The 22,335-nt window shown below is 39.0% G+C and overlaps 1 protein-coding gene across 1 annotated transcript in view; it reads left to right on the top strand.

The window, feature by feature from the left end:
• LOC113175940 (multidrug and toxin extrusion protein 2-like) overlaps window positions 1-22,335 on the top strand; it is a 50,868-nt gene that overhangs the window by 3,592 nt on the left and 24,941 nt on the right. The window contains exons 3-9 of the mRNA XM_026380321.2: window positions 3,066-3,134; window positions 3,616-3,764; window positions 4,592-4,634; window positions 5,270-5,314; window positions 6,531-6,628; window positions 8,305-8,402; window positions 22,098-22,211. Coding sequence (XP_026236106.1) covers window positions 3,066-3,134; window positions 3,616-3,764; window positions 4,592-4,634; window positions 5,270-5,314; window positions 6,531-6,628; window positions 8,305-8,402; window positions 22,098-22,211 — 616 coding nt within the window. The remainder of the gene's footprint in view (window positions 1-3,065; window positions 3,135-3,615; window positions 3,765-4,591; window positions 4,635-5,269; window positions 5,315-6,530; window positions 6,629-8,304; window positions 8,403-22,097; window positions 22,212-22,335) is intronic.

Below are 22,335 nucleotides of genomic sequence, written 5' to 3'. Positions count from 1 at the left end.
GGCGGACAACCCGTGGGAAGGTTGGTGTGTTCCACAGGCAGGAATTTTTGCAGATAAGGTAGTAGATTGGGACCTCTGCTGTCAGCTCTTGACAACTGGGTGGGGATTCTTTGCTTTTAATCAGTTATTAAATTGTAACTAACTTCTGGGAAGACGGTATACAATGACTTTATTTATGAAAACCAGATACATTTTTTAAAAACTGGCTGGGGTTGGGAGTGTGGCTCAGTTGTAGAGGGCTTGCCTAGCATGTATAAGGCCCTGGGTTAAATTATCAGCACCACAAAAGGAAAAAAAATTGACCTTATGAACAATAAGGTCAAAAATAAGGTCCAACTTTTTGTAGTATAAAAGTATTTACATCAGTAAAGTCTTTTAAGTGAAAGAACATTTGTTTATGTTCCAACGTGTTCCACAAAGACTTTGAGCTGATTGACATAAATACATTCACTATGGAAAGATAAATAAATAGCTGGTAGCAGTGGAGTGAAGGAACATGGATGGAGGGAGACTGGAGCTGGGGGCAAGGGCAGCCCCAGACCAGCTGCAGGTCTACTCTCAGCTCCTTGCTTATGTGATTCTCAGTGAAGCAATATTGTATTTGCTATGATCACTTTTGGATAACCTGAGTTACAAAGTTTCTGATACTTGCTTACTCAGATGGTATGACCTGGACCATTTATTCAAGGGAAGGAGGGTTTCTCTGGAGACTGAGGCATAGAGGCATTTATTTCTCTTATAGATTCTAATACAGTGGACACTACATTTGTGTCCTAGACAACTTGCCATGAGAGACACTGTAGCAATTTTTGTCCCATCTTTTGTTATAAAGTTGTACATGATAGGGAAGAGGCATAATAATAGTTTAAAATAGTAAAAGCTGGTAACAAATGAAGCAAAGGGGTTCTGACTGTAGCTCTATGGCCAGCTGACTTGACCAGGGTTGAGCCATGAGCCCGTGAAAGAAGAATATTATCCCAAGCCAACAAAGTTTGCCTGCTTACCAAAAACTAAAACTAAACCGAAGGAAAAAACTCCACAACCTTTTCAGAAATTAGCACACTTCACCTTTTCCTTTTACGGAAGGCTGAAGTGGCTTTAGAGGAATTCAGCATTGTGGCATCGATGCCTCACATCCATGTCTTCATTGTGTCATAAGCCCTCTGGATCTCATTTGGGTCCTGGCTCTTGCCTTGTCAGGTAAGCACTGGGTATTCCATGTGTATGGCCTGTTACTGGCCTCCTGGGGTTAGTGTTTTCAGTCTGTTTTCTTTTGCTATAACAAAATTCAGAAGGCTGGGAATTTTAGAAAGAAAAGAGGTTTATTTAGATCACAATGTTGGAAATTCAAGAACATTCACTGACTTCTGCTTGGCTCCAGTGAGGCCCTTCTGGCTACAACCCAATAAAGTCTATGACTTCATGGTCAGAGCACTGTGAGAGGGAGAGTTCACGTGGTATGACAGGAAGCCAAAACTGGGCATAGTGACACACGCCTGTAATCCCAGTGACTTGGGAGACTGAGGCAGGTGGAATGCAAGTTCACAGCCAGCCTCAGCAACTTGGTGAGGCTCTAAGCAACTTAGTGAGGCCCAGTTTCAAAATAAAAAGATTAAAAAAAGGGTTGGGGATGTGGTTCAGTGATTCGGCACCTCTGGGCTCAATCTCTGGTACCAAAAAAAAAAAAAAAAAGAACAGGGCCAAGCTTTCACTGCATGACGCCCCCCCCCACACACACACACATTTCTTTGTTTCCTTCTTTTTAAAAAATTTATTTATTCTAATTTGTTATACATAACAGCAGAGTGCATTTCAATTCTTACTACACACATAGAGCACAATTTTTCGTCTCTGGTTGTACACAAAGTAGAGTCACGCCATTTGTGTCTTCATACGTGTACTTGGGGTAATGATGTCCATCTCATTCCACCATCTTTCCTACTCCCATCCCCTTCTTTTCCCCTCCCTCCTCTTTGCCCTATCTAAAGTACCACACACCTAAGCTCCTCCCCTCATCTGTGGGTTACTCTCTGTGCACTGGGTTGTTGGGGGGACTGGGTAAGGTCCTGTTTCTCACGGGAGGACTAAAGCCTGGGGTCTGAGTCAGACTTCCCAGCTCCAGTTCACACCATCTGAGTAAGCAAGTATCAGAAACTTTGTAACTCAGCTTATCCAAAAATTAGGAAAAGTGATCATAACATCATATATGCCAAGGGTTTAGGACTGCTTGGCACATGGTCCATGTTCAGAAATGTTTGCTGTTGTTATTTTTATAATTTTAGATACATTTTTTTGTGTGCATGTGGTGCTGGGAATGGAACCTAGGGTCTTGCACATATAAGGCCAGCACTCTGCCACTGAGCCACACCCTTAGGCCTAGTTTTTTATATTGAAATGTACATCTTACTGGCAGATCATGGGCATGGCCTTTAGACACTAACCACAACTTTTATTTTATTTTTACTTTGTAAGTTTTTATTTGTGCATTATGATTATATGTAAGAGTGGAATTCACTGTGCCATATTTGCTCACGATCATAATATAATTTGCTCCTAGGACCTTCCCTTTCCCTCTCTTTTTTCCCTTCCCCATCCACTTACTCTATTCTACTGATCTCCCTTCTATGATTTTTATTTTAATTACTGCACTAACAACTTTTAAATATGGAAATGGTAATGTGCTGCATAAAAAACTTATTTTCTAGGTTTTATTTATTTATTTTTTTAAAACCTTATTTAGTTATTTGTTTATATGCAGTGCTGAGAATCATACCCAGTGCCTCACACATGCTAGGCAAGTGCTCTACCACTGAGCCCCAGCCCCAGCCTATTTTCTAGGTTTTAGATTTTCCAAATCAATGCAGGGTGATCGTAGTCCTTTGGTTAGAAGGTCCATTTTTGTTTAGTTGACAAGGACCCATGTGGACATCCATTTGACCTGAAATGCAGAACCTTAAGTATACGACTATGAGTTGCTGTCTAAAATTGAGCCCACTGTGGTTCCTTGGTGTCAAGGGAGCTGTTTGGTGGTGACACTGCTGCAGCTGTCCTGTTGTGTCTTGCAGGTTGTGAATGTTACAGGGATTTCGGTTGGAACTGGCTTGGCCTCTGCTTGTGACACATTGATGTCTCAGGTGAGGACCCCCTTGCCCAGAGAATTTTTGGGGCCATTACCTTTCCTAATAGAGACTGCCTGGGGAGAACTATCCATCTATGGTTTGTGGCCCTTTATGTGTCAAATGCAATGCTGCTAATGATGGTAAATATGGCACGCTTGGCTTCAATATGTCAAAGGACAAAATTACAACAAATCTAGTTTATGATCAGAGTGGCCTTTATTTGCTGTTTGTGAATGGGGACCACAACCTTCTGCAAAACAGAGTAAGCGCTCTCACCAGGCCATACCAAAATAGTGGATTTTATAAGGCGGGTAATAGTCTCAGTACCTGGGAGCAGGGACCAATTGTCCCATGAGGTATAGAAGGCCACAGAGGCCAGCTAGCTTACTGACTGGCTGTGCTGGGAAGCTTTGCCTTCACTGCTGGACTGAGGGGGCCACTGGAAGTATGGCCTTGGCCGGTGGCATTCGGTGGTACTCTTTCTGTTTTCTCCAAGTCCTTTGGAGGCAAGAACCTAAAACGTGTTGGGATCATACTGCAAAGAGGAATCCTCATCTTGCTGCTGTGTTGCTTCCCTTGCTGGGCCATCTTCATCAATACCGAGAACCTCCTCCTGCTCCTGAAACAAGACCCTGAAGTCGCCAGGTCAGCAGTCTCTCCATTTCAGAATCCTAGGTCAAGAGTAAGTGGCTGTCTAGGCTGGGGGTGTGACTCAGGTAGAAAGCCCACTCATCATGTGCCAGGCAGAACAAGAAAAAGTGTCCATTGGCCATTGTACCTGTGTTGGTTTTTCAGTCCATTAGATGGGCTTGAACCCGTTGATATTGGAAGCTGTGACTGTGGACCCTAGAGTCCCAGGTGCAGGGACTGCCTGACCCAGAGATAAGAAGCAGCATAAGGGTGCCACGCCCTTGGCTCCATTTCCCTTTATGTTGTCCCTCTATTTTGGTGTCCTGCAAATGCACAGAATGTTTCCCCTGACAAAAGTAGAATACCACATGGTTGTCTTCATTTTCTTTTTTTTGGAGTTGTTTTTTTTTTTTTTTTTAACATACAATTTAACATAAATTCCGGCATGGCCTCTGGTGTTGTCCTGGAGTGTGGGATCCCTTCTAGAGGACTCTCGCTCACTGTGAGGTTGTCCTGATGCTTTCAGAAGGCTTCTGAATTGTGCTCAAGTTTGAGTTCATTTTGATCTGTCCACTCCCCCCCTTATGGCTGAGAAGGAGCTGGAAAGTCCCCTGAGAAAGTAGACATCTAACAGGCCTCAAGCACTATTACTGATGTAGGTAGCAGAAAACTAATCCAAGTTGTGATTAAATTTCTCCCATATAAATTATTTTTAGTTTTGAATTTTAGAAAATACTCTGTGGATTCAATGTGGCGATAGGATGACCAGAAATCATTATTGATTAATATTAATTATTAATGTTATTAATATTAACAGAAGACTCTTTGGTTGTTTATTCCAGGATAGCCCAGATTTATGTGATGATTTTCATTCCTGCTCTTCCTGTAAGTTTCCATGCTGTTGTGTTTGATTTGAAGCAACTCATGGGTGTCACCCTGCACTTGCCTCTTCCTCCTCCACCTCTTGTTTATTTATCAAAGAACTATTAACACAGAAGGTCAACATTTATTTCTTGGGCCTGTCTTCCCTACCTTGCTGATTCTCAGAACTTGTGCCACTCTAATGTCCAACCGTTTAGGTTTAAATCAAGAAGGAAAAAAAAAATCCTTCTTGATTCTTTATTCCATGTTTGCTTTTGATCACATGTTATTCAGAATGTTTCCTGAGCTCCCGGGGAGCCACGCAGAATGTCAAGGTTGTAGCTTCTTCTTCAGCCAGTTACAATTTACCTTCCTGCTCTTGAGGAAGTAATCTTTCATCTACTCTGGAAAATTCTAAATAGCATTGGGTGTCCTAGCATTTAATTAGAGTAATTCTAATTTTCCGAGTTTGAGATCACATAATCAGGAGGAAATATCTTATTAGAAACCAAATCTGGAACTGGGGATATGGCTCAGTTGTAGAGCCAAGCATACATGAGGCCCTGGGTTTAATCCCTAGCACTGCAAAAACAATAAATGAAGTAAATAATGTGGGTACTGAAGAGTGATTATATTTGTTTTTCTGTTTAATCTTGTAGGCAGCATTCCTGTTCCAACTGCAGACAAGATATTTACAGAGTCAGGTATTGATTCTTCTCGTATTTTCAATCTATAGTCCTGGAAATGTATATTAAATATCTTCAATAAAAGCAATTCATATTTTCCCTATAATTAATTTCCATATCTCCTGGAGTTTTCTATCAGAGAGATGTGGGTCCTTGTATCATCCAGCCCAAGAGAGAGATACCTATGTCAATCTGTCTAGTTCCTCTCTTTTTTTCTTTCTGTAGCTCCCACACCCACCCACTCTTCTAGGGGCTGGTGCTGGCTTTGCATCTGAGGTGGGATCTGGCGATAAGCTTCTGAGTTAGAGGATGAGGACCTGGATTTATTATGGACACCTTCCTGAGACTGCATGGAGCCCACCATGCTTCGTTGGTGGAGACAGAGGAGGGGAGGAAAAGAGAAGGCCAAGGGTGGGAGGTGGGTGGGTAGGGACAGAGGCTGAGTTCCCCCTCATTGTCTCCTCCAAGTCTATCCATAGGCAAGCAACCTGCTTGCCATTAATCATAAAGTCAAGGTCTGGCAGGAGTGGGAGGTGGCTCAGTGGTAGAGCTGTTGCCTACCATGTACATGATTGTACTTTCAATGCCTAGCACCACACAAACAAAAAAAAACAATAAATAAATAAACAAACATAGAGGTAAAATTGACTGAAGCCAGAATCCTTGCTGCTTTGATAGCAGTCTACTCTGCTTAAATACAGAGGTAGTAGGGATTTAAGGAAGTTTTACCTAAAGAAAATGCTTATCTGAGTACTAGCATGGAGTAAACAAAGAAACGAGCAACTGGCACCATAAAACAAAGGGCTGAACATTTTATGCACACCTGCTATGAAGCAGGCATTGCTGGGTGCTTTGCACCTGAGAACTTAATCCTCGCCTGGGGAGGGAGCAGTCCAGCAGCTTGGCCCCAGCATCTCCTGAATGCTTTCTTTTTTACATGTCTTGCCGGGGCCTGTTTGCTCTTCGTGTGAATATTCCCTCTTTTCTCTCTCTGCTTCTGTTATGAAAACTGACCTACCAGGGCTTTTAGAAGCATTTAAAAACTTCCATTGGCTTGGCCAGAAGATGCACTAATAGAGGAGACACTTCTGCTTGTTTCCGCCTCTGGCCATTCCAGTCTTGTGTGACTTTACCATCATTTAAAACTGGCACTTTGTTTAACTCTGATTGTTCACTTCACAGCCTCACTAACTAGCTTTTGAAAAACGAATGATTTTCTGTTTGGGGATTTCAGGGCATCATCATGCCCCAAGTTATTACTGGGATTGCAGCGAATATTGTCAACGTGGGCATGAATGCTCTCCTGATGTATGCCCTGGACCTTGGAGTGGTGTAAGTTGCAACCTATTCATTCAGCAAAGACTGAGTGTCTACTGTGTGCTGGCTCCCCTCCGAGGGGCTGGAGAGACAGGGAGTGAAGCAGTCATTAGAGGGAATATGGTCAGGTGAGCAAGCACACCTAGTGGTCATTGTTCATACCTGTATGACAGGTAAGAGCTTGCTGTGTGGGATCCCCAAGGAGGAGCAGTCAGCTCTGGAAGTTGGAAGGAGGAGTGGTAGAGATTATTTAGGTGGAGAGAGAGGGAGGGGTCTTGGAGGAGTGGTTGTATAAGCTGATACTTGTGTGTGGAAGTCGTGTTAGCTTGGAGGGAGTTGCTACTTTAAAGGCTGAGGCTGAGGGAGACAGGTGCCTACAGGGATTCTCCCAGTATCTCTGAGTGTTAAGAGATTGAGCCGAATTCCATTTTACTAAGCTTGAGGAAATAAGGATTCCACAAAGAAAAGGTGGTGAGTTTGAGCTCCCCTTGGTAAGCATCCTACACTCGAGGACTCGCACCTCTAGCCCAGAACCAGCCTTGGCATTGTGTCTATTGAGTGGCCATGCCACCATGTGCAGACCAAGCCACAATATTTTTGAGGTACTTCGGGGTAGTGTGTTCCTTTATAAAGAAAAATAATTTTAGTGGATCATGACCAGCACTTTTTAAAAAGGGAAATATTAAGAATTAAACAGAATAAAGTGAAATACACTAGAAAGTATGAAGTGCATCAACTATTATGGAGGTGTTTTTTATGAGACTCTTTTCAGTTCTCTATGGGTGGGTGAGTGTAAAGATGCTGATAATTTGGGCACTGAATAGCAATGGGAACTATTTTATTACCATTAAAAGCCATCAGTTAAAGAATAGCAGAGGATCTGAACATCAGAACACATTAGTGGAGACCCATATGTAACATCTCCCTTATGCTCAAAAGCTGAAAGAGGCATTGACTGTGGGGGAGTCAGAGTGCAGCAGGCAAGAGCGAGGACAGTGGATTGACCACCCAGACAGCTTCTCCTGTGAGGCGAACCTCAGAGACTGTCTCCTAGGAGTTCCGAAAGAGACATAGTCAATGCAGTTTGAGGATTGGGAAAGGGAAGAAGAAATTTAGGAATAGGTTCACAAATGATTAAAGGTGACACTTAGAATGAAATTCAAAAATAGACAAGGTGACAAAGTTCCCGTGCTAGCACAGGGCATTTTTATTTATCACCGTCGGTGATAAAATGTCACCTATTGAAGATGCCCCAAGGTTGGGTTCTAAGGAGAAGCAAGTTTATTATCTTGGGAAATAAAATTCTATGACCTGGATCAGTGTTTCGAACACAGTTGCTGGTTGATATATCCTTTCTGACTACTTATATCTTAGAAATTATACGACAGATTTTTTTTTTTTTTTTTAATCAAGGCTGTTAACACAAGGAGTGGCGGTAAGTCTTTATCTCCTTTTATTTTCCAATTGATGGCTAGTAACATTGGGTCATTCCACAAAACTCAAATCTTGCTGCAAAGAAAAACGAGTCTATCATAAATGAATTTAGTGTTTAAAACATCCAAAGAAGATAGCCCAAGAACTCCAGGCTTATCTAGTAACTGTCACCAGAGAGCAAAACTGGTCAGGGGCCACCTGGTGGTGTATACTTGGAAGGATCCACTCAGTGGTAATGATGGCTTTTTCTCCTTCAGAGGATCTGCTTGGGCCAACACCACCTCCCAGTTCTTCCTGTCTGCTCTTCTTTTCCTCTATGTGTGGTGGAAAAAAATCTACATCGACACCTGGGGAGGTATGGTGACATTGCTTTCTTACCTTATGTCACTTGATATTCAGGTAGATGTAATTGTGGTTTCCAATTTTTTTTTCCCACAAGGAGTTCCGGTTTTTATCTTTTGGGAAATCTAAAATATTACATAAATGTTTTAAGTTATTGAAAATATAAAAGTTTCAGGGTGATGTGTGATTTTTTTAGGTGGCTTTGTTCATAGAAGACTATTTATAGCTATTGAGTTTTGAGAACTAATATTTAAACCGGGCGTGGTGGTGCACGCCTATTATCCAGTGGCTTGGGAGGCCGAGGCAGGAGGATGGAGAGTTTAAAGGTAGCCTTAGTGAAAGCAAGGTGCTAAGTAACTCAGTGAGACCCTGTCTCTAAATAAAATACAAAATAGGGCTGGGGATGTGGCTCAGTGGTCGAGTGTTCCTGAGTTCAATCCCTGGTACGCCTTCCCCCAAAAAAGATCAATATAGAATAAATTAAAATTACTAATACAAAATCCTAATTTTTTTCTTACAAATTATCCTGTTGTATGAAAGTGAAATTTGATTTATGTTTTATCAACTCAAGTGAGTAAACTAATCTCTGTGAAATAATCAGAACCATTTGTGACTTAGCTAAATTCCCTTGGGCATTTAGCAAGGCATTGGTAAGCATAATGTTAGATTTGTTTTTATTTCTGTTTTTCTATTTTCCCATCTTTATTAAGGTGCAATTAACAAAGTATACACATTTAAGGTGTACAACATAATGTTTTGATATACATGTGTTTTGTGAGATGATTGCTGGTGTATCTTCATCACCTCATACAGCTACCCTTCTGTGTGTGGCAAGAATATGCAAGATCTATTCTCTGGGAAAACTTCAACTGCACAGTAGATCATTATTAACTGTACTCACCATGTTGTACCTGTAGTCTCCAGAACGTATTCATTTTATAACTGAATGTTTGAACCCTTTGAACACATGAATCCCTTTCCCCTACCACCTAACCCTTGGTAACTCCCCTCCTGCTGAATCTGTTAGTTCAACTTTTCAGGTTCCACACATAAATGAGATCATGCAATATTTATTTTTCTGTGTCTGGCTTATTTCACTTAAAATAGTGTCCCCTGGATTCATCTGTATAGTCACAGACACTAAATTTTTAAATAATATTCCTGTGTGTGCGCACTACATTTTCTTTATCTGTTCATCTCTTGAATTGTTGTTTCTATGTCTTGGTTATTGTGAAAAATACTGCAGTGGACATGGGAGGTCAGATAGCTCTTTGAGATCCTGATTTCATTTCCTTTTATTTTTCTTGCCTCATTGCTTTGGTTGTTATTTTTAGGACTATATTGAATAGAAGTGGCAAGGGTGAGCACATGTCTTGTGCTTGACTTTAGAGGAAAAGCTTTCAACTTTTCACATTTGAATATGATTTTAGCTGTGGGATTGTCATGTGTAGGCTTTTAATGTGTTAAGACATATTCCTTCTACACTTAATCTATTGAGTTTTTATAATGAAAGGATATTGACTTTTATCAAATCTTTTCTGGATCTATTGGGGTAATAATGTGGTGTCACTTGTATTTATCATATCCAGGGATAAACCCCACTTCATTATGAGTGAGCACCTGTTAATGTGCTGTTGAATTTGGTTTGCTAGTATTTTATTAAGAATTTTTGTATCTATATTCACCAGGGATATTCACCTGTATTTTTTTATAGTAATGTGTTTATTTGAATTTGGTATCAGGATTATTCCAACCTCATAAAATGAAGTATGGAACTATTCCCTCCTCTTTTTTTTAATTGGTTGTTCAAAACATTACAAAGCTCTTGACATATCATATTTCATACATTAGATTCAAGTGGGTTCTGAACTCCCATTTTTACCCCAAATACAGATTGCAGAATCACATCGGTTACACATCCACATTTTTACATAATGCCATATTAGTAACTGTTGTATTCTGCTATCTTTCCTATCCTCTACTATCCCCCCTCCCCTCCCCTCCCATCTTCTCTCTCTACCCCATCTACTGTAATTCATTTCCCTCCTTGTTTATTATCCCATTCCCCTCACAACCTCTTATATGTAATTTTGTATAACAATGAGGGTCTCCCTCCATTTCCATGGAATTTCCCTTTTTTTAAGAAGAATTCCTCCTAAATGTTTGATAGAATTCATCAATAAAGCCATCAGATCCTGGGCTTTGCTTTGATGGTACATTTTGAATTACTGATTCAGTCTTCTTACAGGTTATTGGTCTGTTCAGATATTCTGATTTTTCATGATTCCATCTTAGTGGGTTTTATGGTTTTAGGAATTTGTCCATTTCTTCTCAGTTATTCAACTTCGAATAATTGTTCTTAGAGGTCTCTTTATATTTCAGTGGTATGTGTCTCCTCTTTCATTTCTGATTTTATTTATTTGAGTCTTGTGTTTTCTTAGTCTAGCCAAAGCTTGTCAGTTCTGTTTCTTTTCAAAAAACAAAGTCTTAGTTTCATTGATCTTTTCTATTGTGTTTGTGTGTGTGTGTGTGTGTGTGTGTGTGTTGTGTTTCATTCATTTCTGTTCTCATCTTTGTTATTCCTTTTACTAACTTTGGGTATAGTTTGTTCTTTTTCTAGTTTCTTGAGGTGTAAAGCTTAGGGTGTTTATTTGAGGTCTTTGTGTAGGACTTCACTTCAATAAACTTTCCTCTTAGAATTGCTTTTGCAGCATCATGTTTTTGTATATTGTATTTTCATTTGCATATGTTTCAAGATAATTTTGATTCCCTTTTGGGTTTCTTTGGTTATTCAGGAGTGTGTCATTTAATTTCTACAAATTTTTTATTTTTCTAGTTTCCCCTATTATTGATTTCTAGTTTGCTTCCATTGTGGTCAGAAATGACATTGATATGATTTCAAGCTTCTTGAATTTGTTTTGTAGTTTAATATGTGGTCTATCCTAGATAATGTTCCATGTGTGCTTAAGCAAAATTTATATTCTTTGGTTGTGGGATGGAATGTTCTTTATGTATTAGGTCTGTTTGGTCTAAAGTGTAGTTCAAGTCCAGTGGCTTCATTATTGATTTTCTGGGTGAATGATCTACCCATTGTTGGGAGTAGGGTACTGAAGTGTCCTACTATTTATTCTTGTATTGCCATTGATTTCTCCCTTTTGATATGTTAATATTTGCTTTATATATTTAGGTACCCCAATGTTGGGTTCATATATACTTATAATTGTTATATCCTCTTGATGAATTGATAACCTTTATGTAGTGACTTGGTCTCTTTATATAGTTTATTACTTAAATCTATTTTGTATTATTACCTCATCTCTTTTTGTTTTCACACAGGTAGCACAACTTTTTCTTCCTGTCAGTTTCAATCTATCGGTGTTTCTAAAGGTGAAATGAGTTTCTTGTTATCAACATATAGTTGGATCATAGAGCATAGTCACTCTGTGTCTTTTTGTTGGAGATTTTAATCCATTTACATTTAAAGTAAATCTTGGTAGGTTAAGAACTTATGATTGCCATTATGTTAATTATTTTTTGGCTTTTTGTAGACCATTGTTCCTTTTTTGCTCTCTGGCTGTCTTCTTTTGATGAATTTGATGATTCCTTTCTCTCATTTTTTTTTGTTTTGTTTATCTACTATAGGTTTTTGCTTGGTTGTTACCATGAGATTAACACGAAACATTTTAGTTATAACAGCCTGTTTTGAACTGATAACAACTTCAATCACACCTCTCTTCCGTTTTACCACTCCCACTCATGTTTCCATGTTACTATTGTATCTTTTCATATTATAATATTCATTAACAAATTACTGTAGCTATTTGTCTTTTAATCCTTATTCTAGAGTTTCAAGTGATCTGTGCATCACCTTTACAATACTAGACCATTCTGAATCTGACCACAGTCTTACCTGTTCTAGGGAGTTCTAGGGAGTTCCCTTTCTTATCACTTCTCCAGCTCCCTGTTGGGCTCTAAGGACACCTTCCTTCATGCCATTCCATTGGGTGCCCTGCACCCTTATGCAGTTCTTATTTTCCCCCTTTATCCTTGTTGCTAAATTGGAATGTGTGGTCTTTAAACATCCTTCCTGTCCATCTGGACACCAATTAATTATTTTTTAAATTTGTTACATTACTTTTAATTGAAAAATCATAATTATATTACATTTATGGAGTACACCTTGAGACTGTGATGTATGTATGCAATATGAAGTGATTAAATCAAGCTGATTAACATATCTATCACCTTACATTTTTGTGGTAAGACATTTAAAATTTACTTTTAGTTATCTTGAAATGTAGTACATTATTATTAACTACTTCTTAGTTATTTTGAAAGATACAATGCATTGTTATTGACTTGTCACCCTGCTCTGAAGGAGATCCCAAAGCTTATTCCTCCTGAAATCTGAAACTTTGTGGTCTCCAAACCAATAACTTCCTCCTCTCTCCCATCCTTGGTAGCCATCATTTTGCTATCTACTTCCCTGAATTTACCTTTTTTGAGATTCCATATATAAGTGAGATCATGTGGTATTTGTTTTTCTGTCTGGCTTATTTTACTTAGCTTAATGTCTTTTATTCATGTTTTCCCAAATGACTGATTTTTATTCCTTTTAAGGCAGAATAGTATTCTATTATGTACACACACACACACACACACACACACCATTTGTTTTATTCATTGGTCCATTGATGGATGTGTAGGTTGAAGACATGATTCCATATCTTGGCTATTGTCAATAATATTACAATGAACATGGGGTACAGATATTCTTTTGACATATTGATTTAAATTTCACTGGATATATTCCCAGTGGTAAAATTGCTGGATCATATGTTAGTTTTATTTTTAGTTTTTTTAGGAACCTCCCTCTTGTTTTCCATAATGACTGCATTAACATTTCTGCCAACAGCATACAAATATTTGTCCCCTTTTCTCTGCACTCTTGCCAATACTTGATGTCTTTCATTTTTTTTAATAAAAGGTATTCTAACTCTTCTATCTCATGGTTTTAATTTACATTTTCCTAATAATGAGTGATGCTGAGCATTTTCTCAGGAACCTGTTGGCCATTTGTATGTCTTCTTATGAAAAATGTTCAGATGGGACACAAATTTAAATGGCGTCTGATTTTATTCTATGTCTTGCGTCTTTGGTCCCAAGGATGCATCATTAAAGTCATAAATTACTGAACATTTAAAAGCCATGTAGGGCTGGGGGTGTAGCTCAGCAGTAGACTCTTTGCCTTGCATGTGCAAGGTCCTGGATTCTATGCCAGTGCATGCACATTCACATGTGCATGTACGCTCACAGACATGCACACACACACACACACACACACACACACACACACACTATAGAGAAGTATAAATAATAATATAACAAACATCCATAATTTGCACTACCAGTTTTAACAGATGTTAAAATTCTATTTTTCATCTGCCATTTTTTGAAAGAAATTAAACATTACAAATAGAGTTTGTGTTAGAACTAAATTCTGCCTAAAATATCAGGAAAAAAAACCCTGAACAATTTCTTAAAGAAGATTAGTGTTAATTTTTCTCGTACCTCCAAGAAATCCAGAGGTATTTGTCTAGGGATGTTATGTGTCTCCATGATTTCAGGGTCCTCTGCTGAGCACACAGAGGTTCCTAGTTGGAGTGGGAGTAGGGAGCCAGCTTTATTCCCTGGCCACACCCTGCACCTAGCACAGGGCTGCTTCCTTTACCAATCACAAAGGTGCACATTCTGGCCACATTGCACACCAGGGGTTGTATGCACCTGTGAGGGGCACTGTATAGATTAGTGGAAATCTTGATTTGAGGTTCATTTTTTATTTTGTTTTATAGTTATTTTGAAACATAGTATATTATCATTATATTTTGTTTCACCCCCACCCCCACTTTCCATTTCCAAGGTCATGGACCAAGATGGCTCCAGCATTACTATCAGATTTCATTTGGTGGGAAGGAAGAAGAAGTAGGACACCCACACACTCTAAGTACATTCCCTGAACTTTGCCTAAGCCAATTTTGATTTTTATCCCTTTGGCCAATGCTTAGCCTTAAGGCCATCCCAAACTGCAAGAAATGTATAAGTGGTCTCTAAAACTTGATATCTTTGTTTCTGTAAAAGATGAGGAAATGGATTTTGGTAGAAAAATAGTGGTCTTGTGTCACATTTGAAAACTAAGGAGCACTGAGGAAATGCTAATGGTTTTGACTCCTTAATTCGTATACATTCACCTCAGATACTAATTTATCTTGCCAGATTTCAAGCATGTATGAGAAGGATGTTCTTTTTATTATGTTACCAATGGAAGTAATGCTTCTCAATTAAGGATCATACAGCTTTGCTTTGTGGTTTCAGGTATCCTCAACAAGAAGGGTGAGTACAGTATAATAAGATATTTGAGGGAGAAAGAGACAACAGATTCACACAACTTTTATTATAATATATTGTCATAATTATTAGTTATTGTTATTAATCTCACTGTACCTAATTTATAAATTAAATTTTATCCTAGGTATGTATAGGAGAAAGCATAGTATATTGATTGGTACTATCTGCAGTTTCAGGTACCTCCTTGGGACCTTGGAATGTATTCCCTGTGCATAAGGGTGGTCTACTATACTCTGAAATAGTGGGAGGCTAATTTCTCTTTGTGGTGCTGTGGATTGAACTCAGGGTTTCATGCATGCTAGGCAAGCACTCTACCAATAAACAACACCCCTAGCCCTTTTTATTTTATTTTGAGATGGGATTACTTTGATTGTTCTTGAATTTGTGGTCCTACTACTTCATTCTCCTAAGTAGCTAGAATTATAGTTAAGTGCTATTGCACCCAGCTGAGGGGTACTAATCAGAGTGTTCTTGCAGCAAGAATAGTTTCGTACACTCTCATTTAAAACAAAGTTAATCTGTTATAAAATAAAAACAAGCTTGGGTCCTTAAACCTCGGGTTTTTCAGTGCTAGAGATGGAGCCCAGGGTCTCATGCATGCCAGGTGAGCACTCCACCACTGAGCTGTCTTCTTTTCACTTTTAAAAGCAGATTTGGGAGAAAGGGGTAGGGAGGGAGCATGGGGGCAGGAAAGATGGTGGAATGAGATGGACATCATTACCCTAGGTCCATGTATGACTGTACATGTGGTGTGACACTATCGTGTACAACCAGAGAAATGAAAAGTTATGCTGCAGTTGGGCACAATGAATCAAAATGCAATTTGCTGTCATATATACATAATTAAAATTAATTAATTAATTAATTAAAAAAACAGATGTGGATAAGTGAAAGCTTAGGAAACTTCTCAGCTTCACTATGCTCAGCCTCCACATTTGAACATGAGGAGCCTTCATCCATATTCTGTTGTTGTTTTAGATTATTTATGTTTCACAATCAAAATTAGAAAAATTATCTGTTTATTTTTTAACAGCTACACTGAAGCAAAATTTACATACATAAACTTCACTCACGTAAAGTGAATTTTTTGCAAATTTGCAGGGTTATATAGCCATTGTCACAATCCAGTTTCAGGACATCTATCACCCAAAACACCTTCTTCTTAATGGTATGCAGCCAAACCATTTCCCCACCTCAGCCCAGGACAACCACTAACCTACTCTGAATCTCTACAAATCAGCTTTTTGGGGGTACCAGTTTAATTATTTTATGTTGTAAGTAAACCATCCAGCTGTGAGACAGATTAATGGCTTCTTCAGAGATGGCCAATTACCAATAATTAAGTAAGAAGGGATGAATTAAATTACTGTTCAAAGGTGATTTTCATCTTCTTGATCAATTTATGTCTTTTTTACCTTCTCCCAGTTCTTGATTTCAGTGGCACAGGAAAAAAAGTCATATGGAAATAGTTCTTGAAAAACAAATACATATTTTAAGGATCCTCTGCAAATCCAGTTAATTATGCCAGGTTAATAGATCCTTTGGTTTTAGTGAGCTTTTGGAGTGGTTGGTGTATTTGACTTGTTTACTAACCATTTAACATTCTTTAAATAATTAGCATTCTTGTAAAATTCACACAGCACTCACACAGCTAAAAATAAAAACTCGAGAATTAACAATTTAGATTTCCCTAAATATTTAAACATTGACTTCAAATGTATCACTTTTAAACATTCAATTAAAATCTTAAAAGTCTACTATATCAGTCTTAAAAATGCGTTAAGCTACCTTAAAAACAGTTTTTAAAATGCAGTACATAATTAAAAATAGTTTTAAAATACAACACATACAAAATGTATAATGATTATAAAATGAATCAAATATTTTCACACTACAAATAAATACAATAGTGTGAATATAACAAACTATAAGTTTGTTTCCTCACTGTCTTTTCTCTTTCTTCTCCCCTTCCTCTCAGCCTGGGGATGGGACCCAGGACCTTGCTAGGCAAGTACTTTAAGTCCTCATGAGTAGATTCAGGTTGAAGTTTTAGGGCAAGTACACCACATAGGGAATGATGAGTTCTTCTTGCATCACCCTGGAGGCATATAATTTCAAATAATACTGGGTTTGATCATTTGGCTGAGGCAGTAACAGCCAGAGTTCTCCACTGGAAATATGCATTTTGTCCTTTGAAACTAGAATACAATCTGTAGGGTGGTGGAGATCATTTGACTAATTGGTTCTCCAATAACTTTTCATCCAAAGGTCTTAGTATCCACTGATGGTTCTTAATTCAATCAATGATTACATTGGGGGTTGTGATTGTTCTTAAACTTCTCATATGCATATTATATCAGGATGCATTCAATAATAGATAATAAAAGGAAAAAAAAAAGTTCAACTGAGCTTAACCATTAAAGGTTTACTTAACTGGCTCATATAACTGGAAATCCAAAGGTAGGTGTCTCAGTATTGGTGTCCAAGGAAGTTCATGCCCCAAAAGAAAATCAGGAGTTTCCAAGAAAAGGAGGCGTGGTGGTTGGCCAGACAACCAAAATGCTCACTATAACATATTAAAATATGCATTTTTCATCTCTGTCCTCTTCCTAGATGTCAAACCTTTTTTTTCCTTCTCCCCAGCCTTATATTCCATGTTAATAGTTAACTAATGCTTATGTCCTGTTCTTATCTAATTTCTGATTCATTTATTATTTTTAATTTGGACATATTATATTTTTATTTCTCATATTTATTTTTACTTGGTTTGTTTTCATATCTACCTGTCCCTTATTTTAAAAATATTTTGCCTCTGAACATGTGAAGAATGCTTATTTTAAAATTTATTTCTGGTTGTATTTCTACTTCATTAGGGATGAAATCTCTCCTTTGTTGGTTTTGTGTCAGTTTTTCCTTTCATGAGATTTCTTATTTGTTTACAAAAGTTGAACTTTTTTTTTTTTAAAGAGAGAGTGAGAGAGGGAGAGAGAGAGAGAATTTTAACATTTATTATTTATCAGCAGACACAACATCTTTGTTTGTATGTGGTGCTGAGAATCGAACCCAGGCCACACGCATGCCAGGCGAGCGCGCTACCGCTTGAGCCACATCCCCAGCCCGGAACATACTTCTTATACTCCTAACTTACTGACTCTCAGACTCATATATTTTGTATCTTAATATCTCTAAAACGGACTTCATTTTTCAATGGATGTGTTAAAATGTTATAATTCAATTGGCAGATTCTTTCCGACACATAATGACTCCTTATATGTGTTGAGATACAGTCCTTGATCTTACTGCCCGGTGTCTGGTTGAGGCCTGCTATCTCAAACTGTGATTTTTGTCCGGCTTCCTCATGATGTTCTTTGTGAACTTATCTTCCAAGGGGCTGTCTTCCTGGTGAGTCGTACGCAGTGTCCTGACCATTGGTGGAAGGGCTATGCCTGCCCCGGTCTAATGGGCTATGCCTGAGCAGTCTCTTGGCTCAGGGTGTCCTCACTATGACAGTACTTCAGGTTCTTCTATATGTGGTGACCCTTTCTGTTCATGGCTCAGGACAGTCAGTCAGCTTGCTTGTGCCCATGACACCAGCGCTGGCAGGCTGCCTTGTCTTTATTTGCAGATAGGGAACTGTGTTTTCCTGGCTCCTGACAATCTTTGATCACTAGGGCCAATGCCTTGACCCCCCTACCCTTCTCACCATCCATAGCCACCAGCCATCTATGCGACTCCTTTTCTATCAGTTTGTTGTATTGTTCTTCCATCAATCTGGGGCATGGGGTAGGGTTCCAGGCTCATGTCCCGCCCCCGCCCAGAAGACTATATTGTTTTTGGATGTGGTGATTGGCAAGTTGGATCTTGGTGCCTTTCTTTGATCTTATGTTTCAGAAATTCCTTGGTGTGTTTAATGCTGCCTTATCCTCTCCCCCTTCTCTCCCTCTCCTGCTCTGAACCTCAGTTGCAAAGTGCTAAGTTTCTCATGTTCAAATTTATGGGACACCAATGTCATATTCCTCTGTCCCTCCCACATTAAGACATTTCTCCCTTCATGTGTCAGTTCCGGTTTTCTTCTCCTAAGGCACTCCCTCTGAGTTTGATATTTGTTTCAATATATATTTTTGAAAAATGTGCCATGTTTGATCTGCATACACATTTGTGTTTACCTGATAATATTATAGTTCAGATTTCTTTCTTAACCTAAACTTTTTTTTTTACTTCGTACAGAGGTTGGCAAACCCATGGACCAAACCTAGCCTGTAGCCTATTTTCCTAAATGCAGTTTTATTGGAACATAGCCACATCTGATCTTTTATGCATTGCCTGTGGCTGCTCTTGTGCTTCTAGGGCAGAGCTGAATAGTTGTGACAGGGACCATCTGGCCCGTGATGTGACGTGTCTTTGCCACATGACCCTTAACAGAAAAAGTTTGTAAGTTTGTTGACTTCTGATTTAGCAGTTTTCTTTTTGCTTATATTTTTAGTTATGGTAAAATATATATATAAAAAAATTGACCACTTAGCCATTTTTAAGTGTGCAGATCAGTGGAATTAAGTCCATTCACACTGTTGTGAAACCATCAACACCATGTGTTTTGGTCCATTTTCTTTTGCTCTAATTGCATACTATAGACTGGATGATTCATAGTGAAGAGTTCCAGAGGCTTGCAAGTTCAAGAGCATGGTGCTGGCATCTGCTCAGCATCTGGTGCGGGCCTTCTTCCTGCATTATAATATGGTGGAGGGCATCACAGGATAGCACAGAGCAGGAATGCCAGAGAGAGCTTGCTTTTATGACAAAGCCACTCCCAAGATAAACCATGTGTCCACCAACCCATTAGTCCATTCATCCACCAGAGCTCTGCCCTGAGGACCCAATCACCTTCCAAAGGACCCACCTCAGATTCCCACTAAGGTAAACAATAGAACCATCCATCTCTAGAAAATTTTCATCTTGAAAAACTGAAACTCTGTACCCATTGAACAACTCCCCATGGCTCCCTTCCTGTGCCCCAGGTCCTGGAAACCACCATTCTGTTTTTGTCTCTATGAATTTGATTACTCTCGATCGATACCTTATATAATTGAAATCATATGATATTGATCTTTTTTTTTTGGTGACTGGCTTATTTCATTTAGCATAATGTCCACAGGGTTCATCATGTTGTAGTACATGTCAGAATTCCCTTCCTTTTAAAGGATGAATACTATTCCATTATATGTGTGAACTACATTTCCTTATCCATTCATCAGTCAGTCAGTGGACATCTGGGTTGCTTCCACCTTTTGGCCATTGTGAAAAATGCTGCTAGGAACATGGGTATACAGATATCCCTTCATGACATTAATTTCAATTCTTTGGGGTAAAATTGCAAAAATTACCCCAAAGTGAAATTACTGAATTATATGGTCATTAATTTTTTTTGATTAATTAATTTTATAGTTTTTTTGATTAATTAATTTTATTAATTAATTTTATATATTAATTTTAATTCATTTAATTTTTTGAGAATCCTGCATATTGTTCTTCCATAGTTTATTACACTTTTTAACATGCCCACCAACAGTACACAAGGGTTCCAATTTCTGTACATTTTTGCCAATCTTTGTTTTTGGTTCCTTCCTTCCTTCTTTCTTTCCTTCTTCCTTCCTTTCTCCTTCCCTCTCTTTCTCCCTTCTTTTCTTCCTTTCTTTTTGATAATAGACATCCTAATGAGTATTAGGTAATAACTCATTTTGATTTGCACTTCTCTAATTACTAGTGATGTTGATCATCCTTTCATGTACTTGTCCATTTGTGTATTTTCTTTTTTAAAATATTTTTATTAGTTATTGATGGACCTTTATTTATTTGTATGTGGTGCTGAGAATCGAACCCAGGGCCTCACACATGCTAGGCAAGCTCTCTACCACTGAGCCCCAGCCTCAGCCCTCATTTGTATATTTTCTTTGGAGAAATGTCTATTCTAATCCTTTGCGCATTTTTAAATTGGGGTTTTTTTTTCATTGCTGGGTTGCAGAAGTTATTTATGAGTCATGGATTTTATGACATCCAGCTATCTTTATGAGGTATATGATTTGAAAATATTTTCTCCCATTCTGGGGATTACCTTTTCATCCTGCTGATTGTGTACCTTGATGCACAGAAAGTTTTAATTTGGGCATTCTCTTTTGTCTGTTTTCACTTTTATTGCTTGTGAGCACAATATATTTTAAGATCTTCTCAAAACTGGGTGCACTGGTGTTGCACCCAGCCCCAGCTAGTTGGGAGGCTGAAACAGGAGGACTGCTTGTGCTCAGGACCTCCTCTCAGAAAAAGAGGGATCTATCCATATTCTCTCTCTCTCTCTCTCTCTCTCTCTCTCTCTCTCTCACACACACACACACACACAAATATATAAATATGTACATATATGTATGCAGTGTTTTGCTCTCAACCATAGTGTGCATGTATTGAATTTTACCTCTCTAGTTCTCTCTTGATGGTCTCCTTGTTGTCTCTCACACTCCACGGCCACAGTCTGCACAATGTGTAGCCTACATTTTTTATGGAGTACCACAAAACTTTCTTTGCCATTTATAACCAGGAGTGGCACGTATGGGTGATAGTCCCACCAGCTGGCTGGGCTGATGAGATGAGCTGGGTTCAAAGGATCTGGCTGTTTTGACCTAAGAAAACAGCAAAGAAATCACACAAAACACAGACATGAGTTTCTCAGCTCTACGGCAGGACAGCTCTGCGACTTTAAGGGGTCAGCTTCCATGCAGGACAGTGCTAGAAAGAGAGCGTGCACTCGGGATCTCCTTATTTTATAGCGGGGACACACAAAGGAGCTTCAATGGAATGTTCTTCACCAAATTAAGGCAGGAGATAGGATTCTGAAAGGTGGAGTCTTGCTTGGTGATGTCTTGTGGTCAGCAGATTGACTGACATCTTGGCAAGCCACACCCATCTCAGGTGCTGCGTGGGATCACAAGTAGAGTGCACAGGGTGTGCACACTGTGTTGCACACCCCAATCAGCATGCAACGCCCCTCATATAACTCAAATGCACCTAGCTCACACACACAGCCTGTGGATGGCTCATGACATGATAGGGCATAAGCATACTTTAGCCTCACTAAACATTGACAGTTTAGTGCCTGCCATCTTAAACCCTGGTCCTCTTTGACATCTTTATGTTTTGCTGGAGACTACTCAGAAGCTACTTACAGCCTCTGACTATGTGGAAGAGGCCGGTATCTGAATAGAATGGTTATTATCAGAGAATACAATGAATATCTGTTTTGTTCCCTGATCTGCAGGTTGGACGAGGGAGTGCTTCCAGGAGTGGGGTGCCTACATCCACTTGGCTATTCCCAGTATGTTCATGCTGTGCATCGAGTGGTGGACCTTCGAGGTCGGAACCTTCCTCGCAGGTCTGTCAGCAGTCCAGTGGACACCTAGGCCCAGCCTGGCGAGTCACATCTCCAAAGCTTTTCTAGAAACTAAAGTGTTGCTTCTCCATCCTGCACCATCTTATCAGGCTCTCGTGGAGGTTTT

Source organism: Urocitellus parryii, chromosome 7 (assembly GCF_045843805.1).
Source record: "Urocitellus parryii isolate mUroPar1 chromosome 7, mUroPar1.hap1, whole genome shotgun sequence".
Classification (NCBI taxonomy): Eukaryota; Metazoa; Chordata; class Mammalia; order Rodentia; family Sciuridae; genus Urocitellus; species Urocitellus parryii.
Note: the sequence above shows the minus strand (reverse complement) of the source record. Positions and strands in the feature narration are given on the sequence as shown.